This window comes from Aphelocoma coerulescens, chromosome 14 (genome assembly GCF_041296385.1).
Source record: "Aphelocoma coerulescens isolate FSJ_1873_10779 chromosome 14, UR_Acoe_1.0, whole genome shotgun sequence".
NCBI classification, from domain to species: Eukaryota; Metazoa; Chordata; class Aves; order Passeriformes; family Corvidae; genus Aphelocoma; species Aphelocoma coerulescens.
The window spans coordinates 1,918,619-1,945,330 of record NC_091028.1 but is presented as its reverse complement, the minus strand read 5'-3'; the positions used below and the strand labels follow the sequence as shown (position 1 = coordinate 1,945,330).

Below are 26,712 nucleotides of genomic sequence, written 5' to 3'. Positions count from 1 at the left end.
TTGGCATGGGGTTCTCACACTCTTCCTTTGCAATTTCAGCTTCCTGGGTGAGTAGGAGGTGCTGAAGGTGCTGAGGCTGTTTGTTGTGTGGGAACCTGTGCTGCTTGAAGGTCCCTTTTTGGTGAAGATGCTTGAATACAGATGGAAACTCTTACCAGCTTTACCTCCTGTACAGTCAGCACAGTAGTAGGTGATTTGGGTTATGGGTTTTTCAGCATATGGCAGATGCTTTTCATTTGAGTTGGTTCATTTCAGCTGGTCAACTCGATGGTCTTGGAGGTCTTTTCCAACCTAAATGATTCTGTGATTTACCAGTTAATTGCCCAAGCACCGAATATCCTCCTGTGTGGTTTTATTGAGACAGAACCATTTTGTTTCCAAGTTGTTTTTCCTTCTGACAGTGCATGCAGGAGTGTGGAAGCACAGCACTGGCGTGTGACAGCTTTACTGGGCACTTAGAGGAAAGCAGAGCTTGCAGTGAGTGTTCTCCTTGTACTCTGAAATGAATGTGCCCATTTACCTTGGGAAAGAACATTAAATTGATCTCTTTTTGAACAGATGAACAGAAAAGGGAAAAATAAACCCAAAATATATGAGTAAAGTATGTATAACTTAATCCAAAGGCACTTAGCTTTGTGAGTGCTTACTCAGGTGCAACCTTCAGCTTTTTATTAAGCTCAGTACTCACATGCAAGCCTAAGGCTTACAAGATTTTTTTCATCACCTTTCTGGTGATAAAAAAGATGTCAGTCACTGAAGGAGTAAATATGCTTGGTTTGGACTGTGTTTAGTGCTCCTCAGAGCTCCTGCTTCAGGGTGGGAGGTGAGGACAGTGGGTTCTGCACCAGCAGTTTTAAACTCTGCCTGAGCAACCATTGAATATCTGCTTTTGTCAAAAGGGAAAGGGTGAAAATAAAAGAGTCAAGTTGCTTTACTGCAGGAATTTGGCAAAACCTCCAGCTTATTGATGGAAGAATGATCCACAAAGATTTATTTGCCAAATTTTTAGTGAGTGTTTTTTTCCTGTTTTCAGTCAAAATCCTCTCTGGGGGTTTGGCCATTCCTGTGCTCAGGGAGGTAAATCAGGCACTTCTCTAATTAAACAGTAATGCTAAAAGCTTTAGAGAGGTTTCATCTTCCTATAATAGAACTTTTTAAATCCAAAATGAGCTCTGTACAGAACCTTTGATTTGAATTTTGTGTAAGGGGAGATAAAGGAGCTCCTGTGTGGGCTTTCAGTTTGTGTTTATTCTAGAAATAACACCTTTGAGTTCATTCTTTTTGGGGACAGGGAGCCAAAACCTGGGCTGGGGTTCTTCTTGCTTGATCCCAGCAGTTGTGGTCTCCTTTAGCTTGAAGAATAAGAAGATTCTTCAGGTTTCAAGTTAGGTATCATCAGTTTTCTCTCCATTGCTACAGAAGGAGGAAGTTGAAGGTTTTTTTCATTTCCTTTTAAGTAGCTTTTAATAGAGAAAATGAAGTCAAAAGAGGAACATGAGCAGCACTTTGATTTTTCTGCTTCAGGACCAATGCTGCCCAAGAGGAGCATGATAATGGATGATGGAAAGTTTCAGAGCAGGTGTTGAGCTCAGTCCTTCCTCCTTGCAGGATACCTGGAGCACTGCTGTGGAGTGTGATTCCTTTTTCATTCCCAGCAGCCACTGTGGAAGTGGCAGTCCTTATGGGAGAGAAAGGGACATCAATTCTGACTTGTCATCACTGCAGAGTAAAGATGCACCTGATTTACAGCAGAGTTCTGCTGGACACAACTGCAGGTATTGGTCACTGTTTATTGGGGATTTTTAAGATAACCCAAACTGCAAGTATGTACAGACAAGTATAAAAGACCAGAGCAGACAATCAGAGCTGGTTTTACTATCAAAACCCACTGATTACTCTGAACCATTGTTTTGCTCCCTTGTCTGTGGGAGATCCTCATCCTGCAGGTTGCCCCCAACACTTACAAATCACAACACAGCTGGAAAAAAAACCCCACTTGAATTCTCTTGTCTTCTACAGAGTCCAACTGGGGCTTTTTGATTTCTGTTGCTTGGGGTTCACTCACTCCCCAGGGGCAGCAACAGGCTTGGATCCACGCTGGGAATTACAGGAAGGAAGAACTCCACGTGTCCATGTGTACAGTTGTATCCTCAGAATCTCTTGTTTCCAGAATTCAGGATAATCTTGTTACAAGGCTGACACAGCTCCTGTTGGTCTCAAAATTCCAGTTCTATTTGCCAAGCTTATATAAATAGCTGTAGAATAGTTACATCTGGCTGCACATCATAGAGAAAATTACAGCTGCTGTGGGCTGGAATCATCTGCCACCTGATCCCAACTTTATCTGTGAAGAGAAACACTGGGAATCATATTTATGCTTAATAAAATGAAGAGCAAAAGTTGCATGACCAGTTCTGTAAGAAGAGATCTTTAGCATGCTGTAATCTACAGGCAAATGCTTATGAGTGGTTTTTTTAAAATCCCATTAATGCCTCTGCTGAACACTCAGTGTCACTTTGTGAATTACCCAGAATTTCACAAAATACCCTGAGCTGAAGGAACCCACAAGGATCATCAGATCCAGTTGCTGAACACCAGCTGAGTAGCAAAGAGACTGCAAAAGAGGCTTTAGAAGTGTATATGAAGAAAAAACCCCAAATCCCTATTTTGTTTAATCTCTAGTTGGGGCTTTTAACCCTCAAAGAACAGGTAAGATAAGATAAAGGGTTCAGGCTGCATCTCAGGTGTTATCACTGTGACAGTGCAGCACAGATGGCTCCCTCCTTTAAGCTTAAACCTTTTTTTACTTTCCTATTGGCACCAGATTTACAAATCATCCCTCACAGATGTGAGCTGTGATAGCCAGGATGTACCTAAAGGTGAATTCCAAGCTCCTGCTCAGATCCACGTGGAAAAGCTACTGCTCTTAAATGCAGCTCTAGGATAAGATCCTGCTCTTGGACAATGCTCCTCACCAACAAATGCTCTTGCTCCTCTCTACCACAGAACAGGTAATGGCCAAAGAGGCAAAAAGGCAAAACTATTGAACACTGGATGGAACAGGCACCCACCCAGCTCAGCCTGGAAGAGCTGATACGTGGCTGGATTTCGGATTGTGAAGGCAATGAACACCTCAGGAGCTTTTGTGTCTGCTCTGGAGGTGGAGAGTTTCTGTAGCATCCCAATGAGGGCTAAAATTATCTCAGGATCATACACCACATCTACAAAAAACCAAAAGAGAAACATACAATATTTATTGAGAATTGAGCAAAAACCAGAATAAAAACTGCAAAGCAGAAATACAACCTTCACAGTGCAGGAGAATATTGATGTTTTATGTGCTATGCCCTCATCACTGAAAATCAGAGCTCCTTTTTGTAAGTGGATTGGCAGATGTTTTATTTAAGCCCATCCTAAGGGAGGCAGCAGAACCACTGAGTGTTGGTGCTCCCTGTTCCCACTGCCCTTGGCAAAACAAACCTGCTTTGTTAGCAATGAGTGCTTTAGAGGCTGATGCCAAGGACTTGCAGCAGTTCTCATCTGGAGGCATTCCCTGGAGAGCAGAAATGGTGGTGAGAGGTCTGAGGGAGCACCAAGGTGGGGGAATGCTGACACTCAGAGGGGTTGTTTACTACACAGAGGTGTCCAGGTGTGTGTGCCACTGCAGGTACTCGTGCTGCACTGTGACAAGGGCACATGCTGCTGTAATGAGTAACAGCAAACAGTGGAGAGATGTCAGTCCCCCTCAGTTCTTGCCTTCAGAGTCCAGCTGGGGCTGGGCTGGGCTCTGAGCAGCGTCACTGGCATTAGGTACCCTGCAGTGACCCCATTTTATACAATTCCCAGTCACTGCATCCTGTGATACCTTGCATGACAGTCATTTTTCCACCTGGATTCTCAGGTTTTTCTTTGCAAAGCTCCAAATCAGGGTGTAAGACCTACAGCTGAGACATTCTGGTCTCACCAGGTACCACTGCTATCATTCTACTCTCACTACATTTTCCATTATTAGATTTTTTATAAAACTCCCTCCAAATTTATACACAAAAAAGGTCTGTAGGTAGTTGGGGGTTTTTTTATTGTTATTCCTCAAGAGGCTGCCAGGGTTGCTGAGCCCTGCCCATCCCTGCTCCCCCTGAGTGTGTGCAGTACCTGCTGCAATGACAACATCAGCTCTGAGACCCAGCAGTTGTTTTTCTCTCACTGAGCCCCAGTCAAGCTCAGCAACAATCACTTTTGGGTTTTGGCAGTTTTCTCCTTCCGCCTCCTGTCCTTGGGACTCTGTTTGGATGCTCCAGGTCCCTCCAGGCTCTGGGATGAAGCCGTTCAGCCGGATGTTTTCTCCCAGCTGTCTGAGAACACGGGGGTGGCAGTCACTAAATATGAATGTCCTGGGCTGGCAGGCCTTGCAGATGGCAATTCCAGTGAAACCAATCCCACTCCCTAATTCCAGGACTGTCCTGAAGGATAACAGAGTAAAAAGTACTATCAGGACTCTGCATTGAGTTGGAAATCAGAACATTCTAAATATAATTAAAGGTAAAATCAGTTCCAGATAATTACAATAATTTTTGAGTGAACCATCCACAAGCTAACCTTTGTCCCAAGCAACTGGAGAGTTGGGAATAACTGAGGGTGGAATTGTCAGCACAAAATTAATTAGCTGAAATGCTGATTTCTGTAAGGCACAAAGCATTCCCACCACAGGGATGAGAGATGTTACCCCTGGCTTTAGCCATCTGCAGCACAGTTGTTTCACCTGAGCTGGCTCTCCAGTTTTCAGTCAGTGGGGAGAAACACACTGAGCAGCACAGTTCCTTCCCCTGTAAGCTTAATTGTTATTAAATTATCTTTCCTCAAAAGTCCTTGTTCCTCTTGACTGGTTATAAATAAAGTGGAGATGATGTGATCAGAGCTGCACACTGATCATCTAGTGTAGATAATCCTTGGTGAATCCCAGCGTGGAGTGAAGGTCATTAGTTAAATTACTGAAAACTGAACAGGTGCCCTCACAGCGCAGGTCAGACTGCACAGTGCAAAGGTTTCATCCTAAACCATGTCTTGACAGGTCCTCTCCTGGCTTAAAGCTTGACTGCTGCAGAACAGACAAGAGCAGCAATTGCTCAGCAGCAAAAGGGTGTAATTTCAGTTATTGTGGGTGTACAGTCTGTCATTAAATATTTCTGTTATTAAATTACAGTTGTGTAGCTCACAGTATCAGAGGGCTGGAGCCCCTCTGCTCTGGAGCCAGGCTGGGAGAGCTGGGGGTGCTCACCTGGAGAGGAGAAGGCTCCAGGGACACCTCAGAGCCCCTTGCAGGGCCTAAAGGGGCTCCAGGAGAGCTGGAAAGGGACTGGGGACAAGGGCTGGAGGGACAGGACAAGGGGGAATGGCTTCCCACTGCCAGAGGCAGGGCTGGATGGGATATTGGGAAGGAATTGTTCCCTGGCAAGGTGGGCAGGCCCTGGCACAGGGTGCCCAGAGCAGCTGGGGCTGCCCCTGGATCCCTGGCAGTGCCCAAGGCCAGGTTGGACGGGGCTTGGAGCAGCCTGGGCTAGTGGAAGGTGTCCCTGCCCATGGCAGTGGATGGGATGATGTCCCTTCCAACCCAAACCATTCAGTGATCCTACATGAATGAACACATCTTTCCTCATTACTCCAGCCCTGCTGCTGTCATACCTGTCCCTGAACACGCCGGGGTTCTCCAGTGCCCACTGGGCCAGGTGCAGAGCAGCTTCCCACGTGACGAGCCCCGTGGTGCCCCCGGAGATCAGAGCTGTGCTCTCACAGAGGCTCACACAGTCCCCCGTGGGCTGCAGGACACGAGAAGGCAAAGGTGGATCAGCACAGACCATGGGTTTAGAGTTTACAATCAACAGCAGCACCTGAAAAAAGGCAGGAAGCACTCCAGGCTTCAGGGTGGGTGTTTTTAAAGCCAATTATTGCTTAGTTTGGGTGAGTAAATGTGGTTTAGAACAGTGCAGTGTCCGTGTTTACCAGTAAGTAGTTTTTGTAACAGTGAGTAGATTCTCCTTCTTTTAGAACATCTGCCAGTGCATTGTAGAGTTCATCCAGGGGTTCAGCTGCTGTGGATTCGTGCTGTGGGGGGGAGAACAGGGCAGCTCTGGGCATCACATTGTCAGGAATCAGAAAACAATTGCACTCTAAGCCCCATTTTAATACATTGCATTTACACTGAATGCCGTGGTTGGTTATTACATGAGGTATTTTCAAGGGAAAAAAAGAGAAAAATTAGTGAAAAATAAGCTGAAAAGCAAGAGGTACCTTTTTGATGAGCTCAGTCAGGAAGCACCTCCTGTACTTGGCTGAAGGGGGATATTTCACACACAGAGGGTGAAGAATTGTCTAAAATGAGAACAGCCGTGGAAACCAATTACCCAGGGGAAGGTTTAGGAAAGGCACTGAGGGCCAGAGAACGACCATTAATTGGCTCTGGGTGCCATGAAACGCACTAGGATTTAGTCTGTACAAGAGATGCTAAGCCAGAAATTGAAATTGGATGATTTCTGACTGGTTTGTGAATTTACAGATCTGGGGCCACAAATTTCTTACTTTTTGTGGCAACAAAAATCTCCCTTTTCAAAAGAATAAAGAGGAAAATGGAGTGGAAATAATCCAATTTACTCTCCCTCTTCTTTTGCTCCTCTCTTCCTTCTTTCCTTGTTGCTTTGCTGCCTGATCTGTGATCTCCCATCCCCAGGGCCAAGTTTAGGCACCACCATTCCCTGTATCCCCGAATATCCAGGGGCGGCTGCGCTGACCGTGCCATTCAGTGCTCTAGCACGCGGGTCTCAATTGTGATCGAAGAACACCCAAATACCAGGCAGAGAAGGAAATCGGCCCAAGGAAACACTGCGACACCGGGTCACCGACCCCTGTATTTGTGAGCAATCCCGGCGGTTTTTGGGACACGCGGGGGCACCGCGCGTTGGTGGCGCGGGGGTGACTCCGAGCTGTCCCTCACCTTGTGCAGAATATCCGCGAGCAGCGCGGAGTCCGGCGCAGTCCGCAGGCTTTGTTCGAGTTCCTAAAACAGGATAAATAAATAAACAACGCCGCGGTGCCGCTTCCCCCCCGCCCGGCCCCCCCCGTACCGGCCAGGGCAGCGAGCGGAGCGGCCGCGACGCCAGGAACGGGCGCTGGAAGCGCAGCGCCAGCCCCGGCCGCGGCTCCGCCATGGCCCCGCAGCGCACGGCCGGGCAGGCCGCGAGTCCTCGGGCTCGCCTGGCGCAGTCCCCGGAGGAGGAGCCGCCCAGAAGGCGGAGCGGGAGCGCCCGACGAGGGCCCGAACCAGGGCACGTCTGAGCGGGGGCTCGAACCCGCGACCCCCGGGGACGCGCCCGGTGCTCCCCCCAGAGCTGCCCTGGCCGGCAGGGGGCGCCACGGCCCCCCTCGGCTGGGCCTGATGTGGGGACATCGGGATCAGGGGGAGACGGGGATCACGGAATCACTGGGAGCAGGGAAACACTGGGATCGTGGAAACATGGAATCGTTGCATCACGGGATCACTGGGATCGTAAGAGTCATGGAAATATGAAATGAAGGTATCATGGAAACACAGAATCACAGAATATTGGAAAAATGGAATAATTGGGATCGTGGAATGGTTGGTCCGGGAGGGGTCATTACAGACCATCCCATCCCACCCCCTGCCAAGGCAGGGACACCTTCCACTGTCCCAGGCTGCTCCAAGCCCCGTCCAGCCTGGGCTTGGACACTGCCAGGGATCCAGGGGCAGCCACAGCTGCTCTGGGCACCCTGTGCCAGGGCCTGCCCACCCTGCCAGGGAACAATTCCTTCCCAATATCCCATCCAGCCCTGCCCTCTGGCACTGGGAAGCCATTCCCTGTGTCCTGTCCCTCCATGCTGTTGCAAATAGACCTGCCCCATCTTTCCCGTCAGTTCCCTTCAGACACTGGAGGAAGCCACAGTTAAGTCGCCCCTGAGCTGTTTTTCCCCAGGCCGGACACTCCCGGCTCCCCGGGCTCTCCTCACGGCGGAGCCGCCACAGCCCCGCCATCACCTTGGCGGCCTTGCCTGGACGCGTCACAGCTGCGCGCCATGTGACGTCACTGCCGCGCGCCGCGGCGAAGGACACGGCGCCCGAGCGGGGCCGAACGGGACCGGACCGGAGCGAGCGAGGCCGAACGGGACCGGACCGGAGCGAGCGAGGCCGAGCGAGGCCGAACGGGACCGGAGCGGGCCGAGCCGAGCGGGCTGGCGGCGCCATGAGCGGCTCCGCGGAGGATGAGAGGCTGCGGGTGCAGCAGCTCCGCGCCCTGCGGCGCCGATGGCTGCGGGACCAGGAGCTGAGCCCGCGGGAGCCCGTCCTGCCGCCGCGGCAGCTCGGGACCGTGGCCGCCTTCTGGGAGCGCTTCCTGCAGCCCGGCGGGCTCTGGCGGCAGCAGGTGAGCGGCGGGACGCGGGCACCGTGGGGCCTTTCCTGGGCCGCTGCCCGTGCCTGACTGTCGCTGTGCCCGCAGGTGCACAAGGCTTACCAGACCGGCAGCTTCGTCATGCTGCGGGTGCTGCTCCCCGCCTGGGCCATCAGCTACTTCCTGAAGTGCCATCTCCAGGTGCGTGCGGGGCCCCGGGGCTTAAAGGGAATGCCCGGGAAGGGGCGGGCAAACGCTGGAAAAAGCCCAAGGCCCGGTGGGGGGGATGATTCGAGGAGTGATCCCACCCCTGAGGTGTGAACGTGCTGCTTACATTCGTTGCAGATGAAGGTCATTCCCCATGGCCTGTTCACCACTTGTGTTTCCTTGCTGGGGTAGCACTTCTGTATAAATTTTTTGTGATATTTTATCACAAAGAATCACCCATGTGAGACCCCACCTGCAGAGCTGCCTCCAGATCTGGGGTCCCACAGCAGAACGATGTGGATCTATTGGAGCAAGTCCAGAGGAGGCCATGGAGGTGCTCTGAGGGCTGGAGCCCCTCTGCTCTGGAGCCAGGCTGGGAGAGCTGGGGGTGCTCACCTGGAGAAGAGAAGGCTCCAGGGAGAGCTCAGAGCCCCTTGCAGGGCCTAAAGGGGCTCCAGGAGAGCTGCAGAGGGACTGGGGACAAAGGCTGGAGGGACAGGACACAGGGAATGGCTTCCCACTGCCAGAGAACAGGGATGGATGGGATATGGGGAAGGAATTGTTCCCTGGGAGGGTGGGCAGGCCCTGGCACAGGGTGCCCAGAGCAGCTGTGGCTGCCCCTGGATCCCTGGCAGTGCCCAAGGCCAGGTTGGACATTGGGTCCCTGCCCATGGCAGGGGGTGGAAGGTTTAAGGTCCCTTCCAACCAAAACCATTCCATGATTATGGCAGTGCCCAGCTTTGCCTGTGCTGTGAGCAGAAAAGTTGTGTCTGAATTGTTCCTGTCCTGCAGGAACAGCCCTGGGAATAACCAGGGCAGCTGCTGGTGTGGGGAAGGAAAAGGGCCAGCCCTGCCCTCCTGGCAGGTGTGACTGCTGTAGCCTCAGGTATTTCTCTAAGCAGTGGAAGGTTTAACAAGCCCTGTGCTTAGCACAGTTTGTATTCTGGAAGGGTCAGGGTGCCCATTTTGGAAATGCTTTGTGCTTCCTCCAAGTAAAACTGTTTTCTTTACCCTTTCCCTCTCTTCTCCCCCACTTCCAGAAAACACCGCATGGTGTGGTTGCGACAAATCCACGGATATTCCCAGTAAGTTTCGTAACACTTATCACAGGTGGGAAGGGGTTTCTGGGGAGGTTTGTGCAGCACCTGAGGAATGTCTAGTGACAACTTTCCTGGGTTCTGTTGATGCTATGAAGATTTTTGCCCTTTCCTTTATACCCCTGTTGTACCTTTTTGCAACTTCTGTATTCCTAGTGCTTTTTGCCTGCATTCTTGGACTTGTTTGTTAAGCTAGGAGACAAAACATTTTAGAAGTTTCGTAGCCAGAGATCAGTGTGCCCCAGACCCCAAGGTCCTCTCCAGAACACATTCTGTAAACCAAGATAGAACCATGCAGGGGAGAGTTCCTTGGGGAAGGGGGCTCACTTGAGCCTCTCATTGGGGAATCTTTGATAGATATGCTAATTAGTAAAACCTATAATGCTATACCCAATGTTGGGGGGAGAGGGAGAGAGGTGTGGAGACAGAAGACGAAGACAGAGATAGACTCGGTGGGGTACATCTCGATGCATATGACCTGGACGTGTACACCTAAGGATCCTTAAAATAAATACCAAGGTAAAATCCCTTTTCCCCTTCTAACCGTGTGTGACTCCTGATTTTAAGACCAGGAAAAGGCATCACTGTGGGCAGCCTGGTCCTGGAGCAGCACAGGGACAGTGGGTTTGGGCACTTTCATCTTGTCCTCAGTCCCTGTTTCAGTGTTACCTCCTCTGTAGCACCTGGCTGACAGAACCTGGCTGATGCTGCCCATCCTGCGTGGAAAATACAAACATTCCCTTTGGGCCTGGGCCCTCAAAGCCCCAGTGATTATTAACACCTGGACTCACACAGGAGGGGCTCTGCTTCTACTCATTGTCAGCACTGAAATGTTGGTTCTGGCTTGGTCCCAGTTGGCCCTGAAGGTCCCCCACACTCAGGTGTCCCTGAAGAGTTGTGTCACCTCAGCTTGGGACAAGTTTCGTGAAGCAGAGAGCATCACAATGTTTGGTCTTTTCTGTTTTCAGGCTGCTCTGAGCTGTTACTGATTGGTGCAACAAGTCAGAGGGCAAATATTCCCACAGAAGATCAGCTCTGCCCTTTCTGACTGCTGCCCATTTTTGGCATAACACTTCCTAATTGTGCTCTGTCTAAAATAAAATTATAAAACAAAAATTATAATGCATCCTGAACAACCACAAAAGCAACATGCTGAAGGTCAACCTTCAGCCTCTGTCTTCAGCCTAATTTTTCAGTCGAATTAGGTCAGCTCAGCAGGCCAAGACTGTGCCTGGAGCTGGAACAAGCAGCACTGGGGCAGCAGGTTGATTTTTGAGGGCTCTCCATGGGCTCTAGGCTGTGGGTTTGGACTCACTGATTGCTGCTGGAGAGGGCTATGCAGTGCTATAAGGAATTTTTAAAACAAGGCAGGCTCAAAATGTGTGGCTGCTGTTCTGTAGTGAAAACAAGGGATAAAGCAAGTACAGACTTCAGGTAATTTTGCTGTGATGTTATTCCAGCGTTCTGGGAATGTTGGGTGAATGTCCTGGGTGAGCTGTGGTGAGATTCTTGCCTGGGAGTGAGGACAGCTGCAGGTTCCCTGAAGGACTGGGATGTGCAGGGGGAGGCTGGATGCCACAGGGAATGCTCACCATGCTCTCATCCCACAGGGGGACAGGATTTTAGAGACTGGAGAGATCATGCCACCCCTGAAAGAAGATCCCCACGGGCACCACTGATGGCCAGGAGCCGATTTCCTCCTTGGGTGAACACAGCGAGAGCTGCACCTGCCTTGTCTCTTCTATAAAAGAGTTTATTCTGTGTTGTCTCAGCTCATCTGTCATTTACTGTCCCCTTAGTCTGTGTCATTCCAGGTGCTCCTCATGTGGGAGTTCATTATTGCTGCATCCTGGGAATCTCCAACCCCCTTACTCACCTTTTAATGAGACCTGGCAGCAGGACAATGTGGGCCTTGGGGTGACGAGAGAGACACTCTGGATCCCAGGGATTTTGGAGCAGGCTGCTCCAAGGAGCAGTGGCAGGCTGAGCTCCTCACACACACACACACAGTTCTCCTCTCCCACTCTACCAAACCCTTTCTACCAACCAGTTCTGGCAGACTTCAGTTAAAACTTAGCTTCCACCTGTATCACCCCACCCCTCTGCCTAGGGATGGTGGCAGAAGAGGCACTGCTGCCAAAAATCCTTTTTACCACTCTTTCCTCTGCCTTCAGCCCTTTCTGAGGAGGAGTCTTCCAGCCCCCACATATCTGGGGCACTTTGTACTGGGAAGACTGGTCTCTTGAAGAGCAGGGAGCTGGAGGCAGTGATCCCTGTGGATCCCTTCCAACTCAACATCTTCTATGATCTGAAGTGTTTTAGTAGCTACTTTGGGGATAGGAATGGTTAAACCACCACTCCAAAGGGTAACCTGGGGGGCTGGGACAGAATCCCCTCAGGGAGCCATGAGAGACCAGCACAGCCCTGTTCATGAGGAGCAGGTGACAGGGCAGAGCCCCTGTACTGTGTTTGGGGACAGCCAGACCCCTCATAACAGCTCTGGCAGGGACTTGAACTGTCAGGGCCACGGCAAACATGGGGAAAACTGTTCAGCAGTCGAAGGAGATCAGGGAAGCCGTGGACCCCAAGCCCTTCCCAAACCCATATCCCTTTCTTTCCTTGGGTAAACAGTGGCTCAGGGTGGGACAGCAAGTGGGGAATGAAGTGGTGGAGCAGTGGGATCCTCTGGGTCATCACTGGGGAAGGTTGGGGGTCACTGGGGGGGGGCTGGAGAGTGAGCAGGGGCTGTTGGGAAGCACTGTGAAAGGAGAGAGTCAAGGGGAGACTGGGTGTTGATGGGGCTGTTGAGGGGTGTCAGGGGCAATAGGGGTGGTGGGGTTGGTAGAGGGGCGGCAGGGGGGTGAGACCTGTCCTTCCCAAGGCTCTGGGGGTCCCTGTCACTACCCCTGCCCCAAGGTGTGCCCAAGGGCCACAGTGAGCCCACCCCCCCCAGCCAGTGACCGGGGGAGGCTGCCCCTCCCTGGTGTCCCTGACACCTCCACCCCACTGATGACAGCTGGGGTACCCCAAATCTCTGAGGTCCCCCTGCACTTGTGCAGGGCTTGTGAGGAACTGGGGACTGTGACATCTCCTGGGGACACCAGACACCCAGGGAGATGCCTGATATTCCCAAAGCTCCCAGATTCCCCCAAGAAGGCCCTGATATTCCCAGGACTGTCAGATTCCCCTAAGGAAATGCTGACAACTCTCCTCCTCTAGTGAGAATTCCCCCAGGACTACAGGGAATTCCTAGTACCCCCAGAGTGCCATGGACATTCCCACAGCTCCAGCACCCCAAGAGACACCCCAATCCCCCATGTCCTTATGATGTGGAGCCCAGGGGGCCATTCTAGGCCACAGACTCAGTCCCAAGGACAGGTGTGGGGCGCTGGCATCACCTGGGGGTTTCGGAACAGATAATCCTCCCTGAGTAGAGGGGATGGATGCCTCTCCCTCAAGCAGGGAGAGGTTTGAGCGTCACAACCACACCACAAAAGACAACAGAGCACACTGAACACATCCTGGCACAGCTGCAGCAGGACCATTCATCATCCCCTCGGCTGTCCCACTGCAGGTGACAGCACGTGGCGCGGGGTGGGCAGGAGGAGCCACGTGCCTGGTGTCAAACTGCACTCTACACTGACCATGTGCCTCCACAAATACAGTCTGGATCTTCCCTGGGGGATTCCTGTGCCTCTCAAAGTCATTGAGTCCCATTTCCCTCATACCAAAAACGTGGGTGGTGCATTCTCTTGACAATGAAAGCAAAACTCTTCTGGGTTTGTACAATATTGTTCCCTCAAATGCCCTCAGTGTTGCACACACAGATATTACACACAGAACTACATCATCTGCATAACCCTGAGACCCCTACCAGCTAAAAACATGTCACTGATCAGTGACAGATACACACAGAGATAATCACAGAGTCATGGAATGGTTTGGGTTGAAGGGACCTTAAAGCTCATCCAGTTCCACCCCCTGCCATGGGCAGGGACACCTTCCACTGTCCCAGGCTGCTCCAAGCTCCATCCAGCCTGGCCTTGGACACTGCCAGGAATCCAGGGGTGGCCACAGCTTCTCTGGGCACCCTGTGCCAGGGCCTGCCCACCCCTATACAATATATATACATTATATATTTAGTCAAGGGTTGCATTTCCTTGCACCTGCCTTGCTGCAAAAAGCCTTCCGTTGCAACAGCTCAAGGAGGAAGATCTCCCAAATCAATGCTGGATCCTATGACTTTCTGTCCTGCCCTCTGACAGCCATCAGGACCTCCTCGTTCCTCAGGCTGCAGTTGGGAGGGTTGAGTGCAGTACCAGGAAAGAGCCACTTGCCAGGGCGAAGTGGAGGTCACAGCAGAGGTGAGGACAGAGGGAAGGCTCATTCAAGCTTGGTGTCCTGGGAAACGAGGACTGGAAGATCCTGAGATGTGGAACATGCAAACCTTTCCTCCCTCTCACCTGCTGTGCCTCAGGCAGGAGCTGCTGGTTCCAGCACTGCCAGAACACAACGGGAAGTCTCGCTGTGCATCCTCCAGTCCCTGCCAACCCTGGGCATGTATCCCTGTGCTTGGCCAGCTGGGTCTGCTCCAGGCCACCTCCCATCCTCCAGGGTATCCCATGGCACAACAGCTCGGGATCGGTGCCAGGGGAGCTCACAGAAAGATCCGGAGCCGTGTCTGGGCTGACACACGTTGATCCATGGCTGGTTGGATCCCAGCTGTGCAAGTCCATGCTGTGGGGAGAGCTGGCTGATGCTCTTCTCTGTCAGATTTGGGAAGTGGTGGTGGGTGGGGGAGAATCTTTGCAGCCAGAGGAAAGCAAGGTTTGTATGGTCAAAAAAAGCTCGGGATGGCCCAGGCAGCCCCAGGAAAAACCATGGAATGGTCATTTTAGGAGGCATGGCAAGTGGAGGAGAAGCTGGGGAACAGTCAGTGTGGAGCTAGAGCGCTTGAAAATTGTTTTTTGTGATGAGGCTTGCTCAGGACACAGCAGCAGGTGACATTCCCCTCACCTTTAGCCAGGCTTTCAGCCACAGCATTCCCTCGTTCCCAGGAACTCACTGCAATATTGATGCCTCTGCTGTGCCAGCTGAATGTCTGATCCACTTTATCATCAATGACAGGAACAGGAACTTGTGTGGAATAGCTGGAGTCCTCCATCTTTCTCCACTGCTCATAGATGTGATGGCCACTGCCAGTTAAGGGCCTCAGTTTATCCAGCTAAAATTAGGGAATGTGGATTCCAGTTCACTGAATTTCTGACAGGCTGGGAGAGCTGGGGGTGTTCACCTGGAGAAGGCTCCAGGGAGAGCTCAGAGCCCCTTGCAGGGCCTAAAGGGGCTCCAGGAGAGCTGCAGAGGGACTGGGGACAAGGGATGGAGGGACAGGCCAAGGGGGAATGGCTTCCCACTGCCAGAGGAAAAGACTAGATGAGATACTGGGAAGGAATTGTTCCCTGGGAGGGTGGGCAGGCCCTGGCACAGGGTGCCCACAGCAGCTGTGGCTGCCCCTGGATCCCTGGCAGTGTCCAAGGCCAGGTTGGACTTTGGGGCTTGGAGAAGCCTGGGACAGTGGAAGGTGTCCCTGCCCATGGCAGGGGGTGGAACGAGAAGTGCTTTAATGTTCCTTCCAACCCAAACCATCCCATGATTGTAATTCCTAACTGAACACACTGAAATCATCCACTGCTTGAAATCACTTTCTGACTGGGCAAAGTTTGCTTCATACATTTATTCTCCAAATAATGAGGGCCAGCCTGATGACATAAGTCCAGCCAGGAATTCCCTGTCACACCAGAGCTGTGCTCTCACACCACTCACACTCATTAATAATCCTGAGCGTAACAAAAGGAGCTGAACCCAACTCCCCACACGTGGGTGTGTTTCAGGTGCTTTGGGGAGCTGACTGCTATTCCATAAGGCTGAAGAGATCAGGGATGAAGGCATCCAGCAGGTCTCATGTGACCTGTGGGGGGGCCAGGACCTGGACAGCCGAGGTTATGTCATGGTGCACCAGAGTGCAGCCACTGAATGGTGTCCAGATATGTCCCCGAGTGCCCAAACCCCCACTCCAGCTAACATTCCCCAGCTGGTGACAGATCTTACAGGAAATGCCCATCATGATGGAGCCAGAGGATTCTTTTAAGCCCAAATTCCCCCTTTTACCAGTGGATCCTGAGAGGTTTTGCCCTACAATGGGCAGGGCATCCCCACTGGCCATGGCGGGATTCCTGGGGATATCCTGTGCAGGGCCAGCGGTTGGACTTGATGATTCTGGTGGGTCCCTTCCAGCTCAGGATATTCCACGATCCTGTGATTTTGGGGATACCTGCTCTGTGCTTTCCTCAGGCACTGCAGGAGCACCGAGCCCTCCATTTTCCCAGGCCAGGAATCCCATCTGTGAGTGAGGGCAGCATGGGGCCGCTTCTCCCCGGCCTACCCCACAGAACAGAGGCAGAACTGTGTCTGCAGCCTCTAGAAAAGATCTGTCTGCAAATAAATGTGTTGATATGACTGGCAGTCATCTTCCAGAGAGACAAAGGGAAGCCCAAGCTCTCCACCAGCTTTTGGTCCCTGCATCGTCCTACAGAAGGCCTTATGAACATCTGCCATCTCAGCACCCCTCAACTGCTCACACAGAAAGCCTGAGGTGCCCTTTGGGGAGAGTCCAACAGCCTAAAGAGAACATTTTCCCTGTTTAGCAACTGTCATGTTTCACTTAGCAGCCAGTAATCCCCTTCCAAGACTGGTGGCTTAAAATGATACTGCTTTTGCTGGAACAACGACCCCTGATTTCCCATCAGCGTGTGTTGCACCAGCTGGGCTGGGTCACATCTGGGACCCCCTCCCCGTTTTCACTCGTGGCTCCGGGAGGGAGCAGCCCGGTGAGTGCGGCAGGTCCTGCACGAACTGCTCCCAGCTCTCATCTCCGTGAGGTGGGAGGGCTTGAAGGTGCTTCTTAACGTGGCGAGTCCTGCCTTGGGCTGGGTCGGGACGTGGGTCTGGACTCCGAGGCTGGGTGGGGGTGCAGGCCCCCCCTGCAGCTGCCCGAGGGCCGCGGCCCGGCCCCGCTCCCGCCGGCCCAGGACATCGCCCGCAGCGCCGAGCAGGTCCCTGCCGGCTCCACCTTCGCTTCATGTGCCGCCAGGTCATTAAGAGCTGTAATTACGAGCGGCTTCTGTTCAGGTTGGCTCAGCCGCGGGCTCCAATCCTCGCAGGGAACGCCCGGATCCTCCATCCCCTCGCGGCGGCGCCTTCCAGGGGAGCGGGCGGAGACGCTCGGGGCGCACGGAGCCTCCGTGTGAGGGCTCAGGGCCACACACCCGCCTTTCCCAAACCGCGCCGCCGGACGACCGGAGCCACGAGATCCCTGGAACACAGCGGGATCCCTGGAACACAGCGGGACTCCCCAGGCCCCGCCGGGACCCTCAGCCCGGGGAGGTCCCGCCGCCCCCGAGGGCACCGCCGCCTGCGCTGCGACCCCCGCCCGAGGGGCGGCGCTCTCCCACGGGCCGCAAGGCACGCTGGGAGTCGTAGTCCTCTCCCGCCGCACAGCGCCCGCCGTCCCTCACCGGCCCCTCCGGCCCCCGCCTTCCGCGCGCTCGGAGCTCCACCGGCCCCTCGGTCCCGAACCACCGCCCCTGCCCGGGGCTCCGCCGGGTCTGCCCCGAACCGCCGCTGCCGGTGCCCCGCTCGGCCGCCGCCTTCCGCTTCCTGCGCGCGGCGCCCCTCGGGGCTCGTAGTCCCGCCGCGCTATTCACGACGGTCCCTGCGCTGTCTCCGCGCCGCACGCCCGCGGCCGGGACGGGGCGCTGCGCACGGCGGCGGCGTAGGGCGGGCGCGGGGCTCGGGCGGGCGGGAGGAAGGGCCGGCGGGGCGGCCGGGGCGGGTGCGAGCTGCTCCGCCCGGGGGAACGCGCGGGGCCGGGGGGACAGCGGCAGCGCGGCGCCTCCACCCCCAGGTGAGCGGCGGCGGGGGCGCGGGGGAGGGAGCGGGGACGGGCCGCCCGCCCGGGGCCTCCCGCCGCAGCCCCGCGGGCCGCGGCTCCCGCCCGCGCCGGGGGTCGCTCGGGGCTCTCCCGGCCGGAGGCGCCGGTTGGGCCCGGCCGCCCCCGGGCCGCCCCGCACCACCTGTTGCCGGTGGGCCCGAGCGGGGGCTGGAGGCCGGGGCGGCCCGGGGGCGGCGGGCGGTGCCGGGGTCCCGACTCCCCGCTGTACGGCGGCCGGGGTGCCTTGCCCCGGGCTTCGGGGGGACCTGGGGGCTGCGGGGGCCCCGCTCGCACCCCAGCCCGGCCGCACAGCCCGGAGGGGTTTTAATGGGCTTTGAGGGTCGTGCAGCAGCCGGGGGGGACGGGGAGGCTTCGTGATTGCCCGCCTTAGGCTGCAGTGCCTGAGCCGCCTTCGCCCTGCGCCCCGTGCGGGCAGATCGCAGCTCCCGAATCCTCCCGCGGGCAGGGGAGCCCCGCTTTTGGCACCGCCGAGTGCCGGTTCCGGGCTGGAGCACGGCAGAGCCCCCAGCACCCCGGGCTGCCTGTCCTTCAGGTCTGCACTCTCACCTCCAGCTTAGACACCCGTGGTGGGGCTGAGCAGGGTTGTGTGCGGAGTTTCTCAAGCCTCTGCGAGTTTGCCCTTTAGAATCACTTGGCTGACTCTTATCCTTGGCTCTTGAACATCCTAAGGCTGTTGGGGTCCCAGTGTCTCATCAAGACCCCTGGATTTTGCTGCATGTCAGCTCAGCTGCAGTTGAAGCATCTCAGCCTCCGGGTCCTGGATGCAGGAGTCTTAGAGGATGGAAAAAGCTCTGTACTTGCCAGCCTCTCCATTTGCTGAGCTCTCTCTGCTCCTGGGGTACATCCCCCCAGGCACAGAAAGCGACTGTTTCGGGTGATCATCCGTGGGCCTGCTAGAGGAGATGGGATAATGTGAACGTTGTGTTTGAAATGTCATACTGTTTCCTCCAAGCGTTTTTTCAGCTGGGGATCTCACTGAAGCTTGGCGCTCCATAGGCCTGCAGGCCCGGGATGCGGCTGGGTGGGTTCTCATGGTCGGACAGAAGGTTATCTGGGAATTGCTCACTGCACGTGGCCTGGGGTACTGGTGCAGGACAGTGCTGCACTGCTGTGGGTCGGTCAGGAGCTGATGGAGACCAGGAGATGTGTTTGGAGGGAGCCAAGGTGGAGTTGAGGGGTGCAGATCCCAGACTGTGGCGCTTCGCGGCTCTGAACGCAGGGATCTTGCCACGCTTTGTGCATTTTCAACCCGGACTCGGAGGGACTTGTGTGCTCTTCCCTAAACTGGAGCAGACCTGCTGTGACAGACTGGCTGCCTGTGACACTGAGATTCTGCTGGTGGCTTTTGTCTGGCCATTTTTTGAGATCCTGCTGAGCAGTCTGGCTTGTGCCCCTGAGTGAACCAGAGCAGGGCTGAGCTCTGCCTGAGCATAACATGTCCGAGGCATGATTCAAATTACCCTGATTTTATGTATGTGGGGATATTAACTCGTTTCAAGTTGCATCAGCTTCTGTTTGTGTCCAAGGCTTTAACAGTTGAAGGCAGAAGGCAAGACCCAACATTGCTCTCTTCCCCGGGAGGGGTTGAATGGCTGGAGAGGCCTTTGAAGGTTTGATGTGACTGGCTGGGTTTGCTGAGCCCGGTTGCTTTGGCAGGAGGGAGAGCAGCCTCCTCCAGCCTGATGACTTGGTGCATAAGGGAACTGGAGGCGTGGGCCAGGCACGGTGTCTCCTGAATCGGAATAAATCTTGGAAAACAACCCAAAAGTGCTAAAGTTGCACGTAAAAAAGGTCAGGCGTCGTGCCCAGACTCGGAGCTGTCTCATGGTGACGGAAGGGCTGGGTGACCCCATGGAGGAGCCTGCATGCCCTTGGCAGATGCACTGATTACCCCCCACTCTCCTGGCTTGCTCCCCCCTTATCTTTGCTCTGGGCTCCCTTTATCTTTACTCGGAATTCCGCTGGCTTTGCAGAGGGAAGTGGCCACGGGCCTGGTCTTCCCTCAGCCAGCTGAGTGCAGTTGGCTTTAACTCGTGGAAAACATGCTGCTCTCCTCTGTCCCAGAGGTTTTGTGGGAGCTTTCCAAGTTTGCACTGCTGGCACGTGAGATCTAGAGAGAGACTCAGCCTGTGCTGTGTGTCCATGGTCGTGCTGATCCCTGCTGGCAGGAACATCATCTGCTCCCAGGTGGAGAAATGCTTTTTTCCTCCCATCTTCCTGCTTCATCTGAATCCAGGCTTGGTTGTTTCTGGTTTCGTTCTGACCCTTGCTATGAGCAGAGGGGTCTGGGAAGGACCAGACCCTGTGGCAGTTCTCCAAGTGAGGGTTTTTATGAAGCAAAGGGAAGCTGGAGTGAGGGCCTGTGGCTGCCTGCGGTCAGAGGAGGTGGATTTGGAAAGTGTGTGTCAGCCCAGTGTCCTGCCACCATGGCTCTCTCCCAGTGCCCAGAGCTGGGGGGAACCTTGTGAGCTCCCAATTTGCTGGAACCTGAGGCTTTGAGCAAGGTCACAGTGCAGCCTTCGGTGGGAAAGCTGCTTACGCGGGTGGGACAGGTGAGTCAGTGGCTTCCTCCTCATTTTCCGTCATAATCCCACTCTCTGGAGCGAAGTGAGCTCCCTCCCTGCTCCCTGGAAGCCTCTGGATCTGCCTGTGTTTGCCTCAACCTTGCTGGTTGCTGTTGGAGCCTTCCTGAGAGACTCCCTCCTCTCCAGGCCACAGTCACTGAGCTGGGCAGGGAGGAGCAGTCTGCTCCGAATTTCTGTCACATTTGCTGTTTGGAGTGTTGACACTTGCCTTGCATTTAGCAATGGCAGCTGAGGAAGCCAAGAGAGGCAGAAGAGCTGCTGCCTGCTCACAAGAGACATTTAACTCTTGCCCTCACAGCTCCCTTCCCCGTGTGCTGACAGCTCTCGGGTTGGCTGATAGGAAATGCCAGTGGTGTTCCCAAAAATTCGTTGGTGTTCTGTTGCTTAAAAGATGAGGAGGGTTTTTGTGTGCCATTTCCTCTCCCTCTGGAAAAAAAAAAACGCTGGTACCCTGGTGCCCGGGCAGAAGGGAGAAGGGGGAGCCCTGGCAAGGAAATAGGATCCAGAGAAATGTGTCACCAGCAGAAAGAGCAATTGTTTTCCTGCATTTCCATGGCAGAGCCTTGTCCTGTTCAGGCAGCCCGTGTTTGACAGCCAAGATAATACATTTATATTGATGTAATTAGCGGGACGTGGAGTTTGCTGAATGGCTCGGGGGCAGCCTGCTTTTCAGGCTAACTCCAGCAAATAGATCAGGGAGGATTGGAAAACTGCCATGGGTTGCTGGAATTGGCCCGTTGGGTTTCTGGAGGTTGAATACATAACTGCTGATATTTCCTATTGTGCTGTACCCTGCCTATTTGAAAAGAAAATAACTCAAGGGAACATGGGGCTATTTTTGCCAGCTTGAGATGATCAAGTTTGATTTCTAAAAACTGAAGCCGAGTCTTTAGGCTTGCACATTAAAACCAGTGTTGGAACCATATCTCTGTTCCTCCAGAAATGCGTGCCTCCACACTTTGCCAGCAGTGTAAACTCTAATGAGTGTTCATAAAAAAAGAAATAGCTTTTCTGTTCCTGCAGTGCAGCCCCTTTTGTAGGGAATGCTGTGGGCCTGAGCAGGCTCAGCATCAGGGATGGTGACAGTGACACTGTGTCAGGGTACTGAGCTGGTGTCTTGCCCCAGCCCTTGCCAAACCTCAGGGTTATCAATGCATTCTCAATTTGGTGAAATAGAGACCAAGACCTTACAAAAAGCTGTTGTCCCCTCCAGTGATGCTGCCCAGCTGCATTTCTAATGTGGTGCTTCCTGTGACACCAACGTTTCCCCTTCAGCATCTTGTTCCCAGTCTCAGCCCAGGTGATTTCAGTCTACTGAGGATATCACAGGCAGCTTCCCAACTTGTGTCCTTCTGCTCCTGTGATGAAAAGGTTTGCAGAGGAAGTTACTCACGGACAACTTTGCTGGGCAGCAGATCCCCTGTGTTTGTGCTGGTCCGTGGAAGTGGAAGCACAGCACCAGGGTCCGTGTGTGCTGAGCTCTGTGCTCTCCTGTGGCAGCTCTACAATCCACAGAGGCTGCAGCACTGATGTGGTCAAGGTCTTGCTCTCCAGCTTGCCCTTGTCAGTCTCCTTCCTGCAGACTCTGGCCGGCAGGCAGAGCTCGGGAAGTCCTTGGAATTCCAGCCCAGCCCAGCAGATTTGTGCTGAGCTGCTGGATGCTGAGTGCTTTCCCTTCCTATCCCATGGCATGTGAACACATCTCCTGCAAGGAAAATGATGTGATGTGGCACTTGGGGGTGCTCTGTCTGCTGGTGTTGGTCTCACTCCCTCATTGGCTCTCCTGAATCTCCCGCCTTTCCAGTGTGGGAGCAGCTCAGTGAGTGCCTTGGAGGTGCTGTGGGCCTGGAATTCCCTGTGTAGTTGCACAGATCCTTGGGCTAAAAGGATCAGGGTCGTCCTTTTGAACCTGAAGGGTTCCTGAATCGGTCCCTTATCTACCCATTACTGGTCCCCCAGTGGTGTCCCTTGCCCATTCCGTGCACCCTCCCTTTGCTGCTCTGGTTCCATTAGCAGCACCTGTCCAGGTGTTCACCACAGGGCATCTTTTCCCTGCAGCCTGGAATTGTCAGTGGTGGGGAGTGCTGGAAGAGAAAAGCTCTTTGTGAGTTCACCATCACCTACCCCAAGGGTACCATGCTGCATCTGATGGTGTGGCTGTGGGGGTGGTGAGCAAGGTGAGGGGGCAGAATGGGGTCTCTTGCTCTGCCATGCTCTTAAAGAGGCTCAATGATCACATGGTGCCAGCTGAATCCTTATTTTTGTGCTCCCTCCCCAATCTAAAATAGAGGAAGTAAGAATGTGCTGGAGAGCCAGACACTTATGGACAAGGGTTCTTGTTGCCTCCATCTGCTAAAAGCCCATCCCAAAGGAGGCAGCAGTTTCCCAAAGCAGGAATTTCATTAGAACAGGTTGTTTTGAGAGTAGAGAATATGAAGGAGGAAGGGGAAGTATCTTGGAGGAGGGAGGTTTGCCGAGGCAACTACTCACGCGTCATGGCTTCTGGGGGTGGGATGGGCACGTTTGGCATAATCAGAGGAATTTGTACTTCAGAATCTCCAGGAGATGTAACTGCTAATGGTGTCCTGGCTATGCAGAGTAATTAACATCTGTTTCTGTATTTGAACATTCAGGCAGCGTGCCCCGCCAGACATCGCTGCGTTCCCATCCGGCCCCTCGGGACATCCTGGCCTGTTGCTAATTGTTGAGAGCTGTCCAGAGTCCTTCTCCACACAATCCTGCTGTGCTCCATCCCGCTGTGCTCCCGAGGTGTGGCGTTCCCTGCTCTGATGACAGCTCGCACCAGGATGCTGAGCAGCGGCCGCCGGCAGGGAGTGAGGCCAGTGGTGGGCACGGAACCATAAAGGCACGGCCAAAGGTTCTGAGAGCACGAGTGAAGAGTCTGAGCTGACCCAAAAGCTGTCTCCAGGAGGGACCAAGCCCCAGCTGGATGTCATAGGAAGTGCAGAGCCCTCTGCGAACTGGAGTTCAAGGGGATGCTGATTGAGGGACCAAAAATGTGAGGTTGGTTATCTCTGCTGGTGCCATGCTGATGGGCCTGGAGTCTCAGCAGTCATTTATTCTTATGTGCCTTTTTTCACTCTCTGTCCAGCAGCTTGGGATGGCAGCCTCTTCCTCCTGGCTTGGTGTGCTCCCAGTGCTTGGTGCAGGGACCTTCTAGCATGCTCCTCCAGCCAGGCCACTCAGCGGGTGCCAGCAGCGGCCGCTCGGGTCCAGGGACACCAGGCTGACTCTACACCAACTGGCACTGGACCTGCCAAGCAGGAATTGTGTTGGGTGAGAGGCTTTTCTGACTCAGCTGGCTCTGGGCTGGGCTGGGAGGGGCTGGAAGGAAGGAGACCTTCTTTCCTCTGGTTTGTGAGCACAGTTACCTCGCTTCGTGTCTCTCATGCCTCTCGTTCTTGTCTTTCTTCCTTGTTTGAATTCCTTCTTTGAGTGTTTCCATGCCGTCTGTGTGAAGGCTGTGTGCTCAAATGCGTGGGGATACTGATGTCCTCTGGTTTTCTTATGGTGAAGAAGAAACTGTGAGAGTGGAAGAGAAATTTTGGGGTCTTCCAGCACGTTGCAATCTTAAGTAGTGGAAACTGCATGACTGTCCCAGGGTGTGTTTGAGGCAGTGCAAGGGCAGGGCAATAAATTAACGAACTCTGCATAGCTTTGCCTGCAGTAACCACAGAGCCATGGCAGTTCCCAGCCCACTGGGGCAGAGAGGTGACTGTGTTGTGCCTCATGTGGCTGGGCTGTGGAGGCAGAACGAGGTGGTGGGAAGCCAGTCTGAGCTTGGACCTTCAGGATACGCTTGCAGTGTGTGATGGTGTTGTCCTTGGATTCAAAAGATCCAGGTTGACGTGGCCTCATCCAGGTTGGGGCTTTGGATTAATCAGATGGACACTAGTGCTTGCTGTATGTTGGCCCATCTGGTCTTCCTGGATGTTTATGGTCTAGCTGGAGTCTCTGTGTGATGTTGATGTCCAGCCACAGCAGAAGGTCTGCAGGAACCTGTCATAGCTCTGGTCAGTGAGGCCAGGCCATGAGCACTGTGGAGTTTGAGTGGTGACTGTCACCAGGCAGGTGTTGGTCAGATCTGCACCATGGCTTGTTCTCAGGGGTGAGAGGGATGAGCTGGCATTCCTGCTCTTGGATCTGTTTTGATGCAGCCTTGGAACGTCTTTCAAAAGCTACTGCCCTTGTTCCTGTTGCCTGAGCTTGCCATGTCTTAGTGAGCAGATCCTGCTGGAGAGGAGGCTGGGGATCTGCAGCACCACACGAGGCTCAGGCAGCTGGATGTGTCTTGCAAGGCATTTGGGAGTGACTCCAGTAACATGATCTCCTCTCCATCTGCCCTTTTGGTTCAGGATGCAGCCAGCAGCCCTTGGTTAAAGCCCAGCTCCCTCCCCGTGCTGGAGGTACCACAGGTGGCCTGGCTGCCTTTGCTCTACCATTACTCAAACCATCTGCATTGTGTTTCAACCCTCTCAGAGTACAGCCTTTTCCTCATATAACCATTGTGTTTGTTCAAATGACTGTTCCCAGAAAATATTGCTTAAGGTGTGTGTAATTGAACACATTCTACAATTCCAGCTGTACTGGTGTAGCTGTAGAGGAGCCGGTTGTGATGGAGACAGTGAGCCAGTAAAACCACTCTGGTGAGGAGAGGGGAGGGTTGTGGTGGTGTCAGGCACTGTTTTGTTTGTATCACTTCATTGTACCAGGTGTTACTCCACACCTATCATTTCAATACAGTATAACCTCCAAACAGAAACACTGGCATGGCTGCCACATCAGTGTGCAGAAGGATTCATGTGTTTTTCAGGGGTCACCTGGAGGTGGAGAGGGGTAAGCAATAATGCAGTGCTTTTGCATTAAAAGATTGTGCTGAACTGTGCTTCCCTGTTGCTCTGAGAAGCTGTGGCTGCCTCATCCTTAGAAGTGTTCAAGGCCAGGTTGGATGGGACTTGGAGCAACCTGGGATAGTGGAAGGTGGCAGGGGGTGGAAGGAGATGGGCTTTAAGGTTCCTTCCAACCCAAACCACTGAGATTCTATGATTGTAGAAGAGGAACTTCTCTCTCCCCACCGAGTCTGTCCCACTTCCCTGTTCTCCCCTGGTTCCCTGTGCTCCTGGGGAAGGCAGGAGCCTCTTGTGCAGCTCTCAGCAATTCTTGTGCTTTTATCCCTTGGTTGTTTGTGATGGAAATGCCAAATGACACCGTTGTCTGTCAGGCTTCTCCCACCTCTGTGCTTGCCTGAGGCACAGCCAGAGATGTGTTGGCTTAAATCTAGGCCAGTTGGTTGGAAATTGGGACGTGGTGCCTGATGAAAGCCAGGGAAGGCCAAATTGCATTAAAATGGCAGAAGGAGACACCCAGGTGCTGCTGCTTGTGTGGCTTGGGTAGGGCACTGCAGTGAGGACTGGAGCTATCTCTAGGAAGGGATGTGACTGGATGTGGCTTGGGCAAATTATATATTTACTGTCTGTCTAATCTGTGTTAGCATTAAAGCTGTGGCTGGAGTGTCTGGGGACAGTATGCTCTGGGGACATCTCCACCTCCTGCCCCTCAGACTTTGCTTTCCAAGTTTGTGCCCTGAGTTTTCACTGGCTGTGAGACTGTTTTTTGCTGCAATTCTCTTGCCCTCCCTTCTGCAGTGGCCAGTTCTTCATCTGCTTATCTGTCAGCTTAGCATGATCTGAGGATACAATCCCTGCTGTCCTTTTGGGAATGACCTTGTGTTTGTGCTATGTCTGGGCCTCTGAATTTGGGGTGCTGAGTGATTGGGGGGAAGGAACTTCATGGGTCACCAGGTCCAGTTCCATGCTGCTGAAGACAGGCAGACATCTCTTGCAGGTCATGAACTTGTCCAGGAACTAATTGTTGGAACTCTTGCTGTGCTTTTTTCCTCAGTGCTTCTGGAGCAGCTGGTCCAGAGATCTGCTCTTGGAAAGGTTAGAAACCCTCCTCACACTTCCAGTGTTCACTTTTCCTGGGTTGGTTTGTTGTGCCTGTGTCATTGCAGAGTGTCAGCTTGCAGATGAGATGATGACTTGCACATTTTTTTCCTTCCCTGGTTCTCTGTAACCTTTATGTCCTGCAGCAGTTGTGGCCCTGGGTGGAGATTTGTCCTGAGAAATGTGCTGAAGGCTGCTTTGTTTTCCCATTTGGGCAGGTTGGGTTGGCTGGGCCCGTTTGTTTCCTTGTTGTGCTTTTGAGTGTTTCATGTGCAGGTGGAGCTGTGAGCTGCACAGTTTGTGAATATTGGCGAGTACAGAAGAGCACTCTTTGTGCTGCTGTCATTTCTGTCTTCTTTTTTAATGTTTGTCCTTGCTACTTGTGCCATCTTGCCCCTTCAGGAGGGAGGGATGTCAGAAACGTTTGAATCAAGGGGAACCTGATAAAGC

At 53.6% G+C, this 26,712-nt stretch overlaps 3 protein-coding genes across 10 annotated transcripts in view; 2 read left to right on the top strand and 1 right to left on the bottom strand.

Annotated features, from left to right (window-relative positions):
* Positions 1–1,776: 1,776 nt before the first annotated feature.
* EEF2KMT (eukaryotic elongation factor 2 lysine methyltransferase) lies at positions 1,777–7,266 on the bottom strand. Of its 2 annotated transcripts, none has more exons than XM_069029429.1 (8): positions 7,116–7,266; positions 6,986–7,048; positions 6,286–6,366; positions 5,998–6,099; positions 5,680–5,885; positions 4,153–4,460; positions 3,072–3,221; positions 1,777–2,344 (listed from the first exon to the last, which is right to left on the bottom strand). In XM_069029429.1, exons 1-8 carry the CDS (start codon positions 7,197–7,199, stop codon positions 2,244–2,246), a joined length of 1,095 nt encoding a protein of 364 aa, XP_068885530.1. In that variant the 5' UTR covers positions 7,200–7,266; the 3' UTR covers positions 1,777–2,243. The 2 variants fall into 2 exon arrangements, with proteins under 2 accessions (XP_068885530.1, XP_068885529.1); XM_069029428.1 differs by having other exon boundaries at positions 5,680–5,813; positions 7,116–7,260.
* Positions 7,267–8,080: 814 nt separating this feature from the next.
* NDUFB6 (NADH:ubiquinone oxidoreductase subunit B6) lies at positions 8,081–11,461 on the top strand. 2 transcript variants are annotated; one of them, XM_069029431.1, is made up of 5 exons: positions 8,081–8,163; positions 8,194–8,429; positions 8,505–8,597; positions 9,644–9,688; positions 11,311–11,461. In XM_069029431.1, the coding sequence occupies exons 2-5, from the start codon at positions 8,250–8,252 to the stop codon at positions 11,377–11,379; spliced, it is 387 nt and encodes a 128-aa protein (XP_068885532.1). In that variant the 5' UTR covers positions 8,081–8,163; positions 8,194–8,249; the 3' UTR covers positions 11,380–11,461. The 2 variants fall into 2 exon arrangements, with proteins under 2 accessions (XP_068885532.1, XP_068885531.1); XM_069029430.1 differs by having other exon boundaries at positions 8,087–8,429.
* A 6,113-nt stretch (positions 11,462–17,574) lies between these two features.
* The window catches only part of CAPN15 (calpain 15), a 56,689-nt gene continuing 47,551 nt past the window's right edge, over positions 17,575–26,712 (top strand). For 4 of the 6 annotated variants that reach the window (XM_069029927.1, XM_069029924.1, XM_069029922.1 and 1 more), the window contains exons 1-3: positions 17,575–17,663; positions 22,930–23,320; positions 23,412–23,593. The gene's annotated coding sequence lies outside the window, so the exon portion shown is untranslated. Of the gene's footprint in view, positions 17,664–22,929; positions 23,321–23,408; positions 23,594–26,218; positions 26,260–26,712 lie in introns of all 6 variants that reach the window. The other 2 variants (XM_069029928.1, XM_069029923.1) reach the window with 2 other exon arrangements.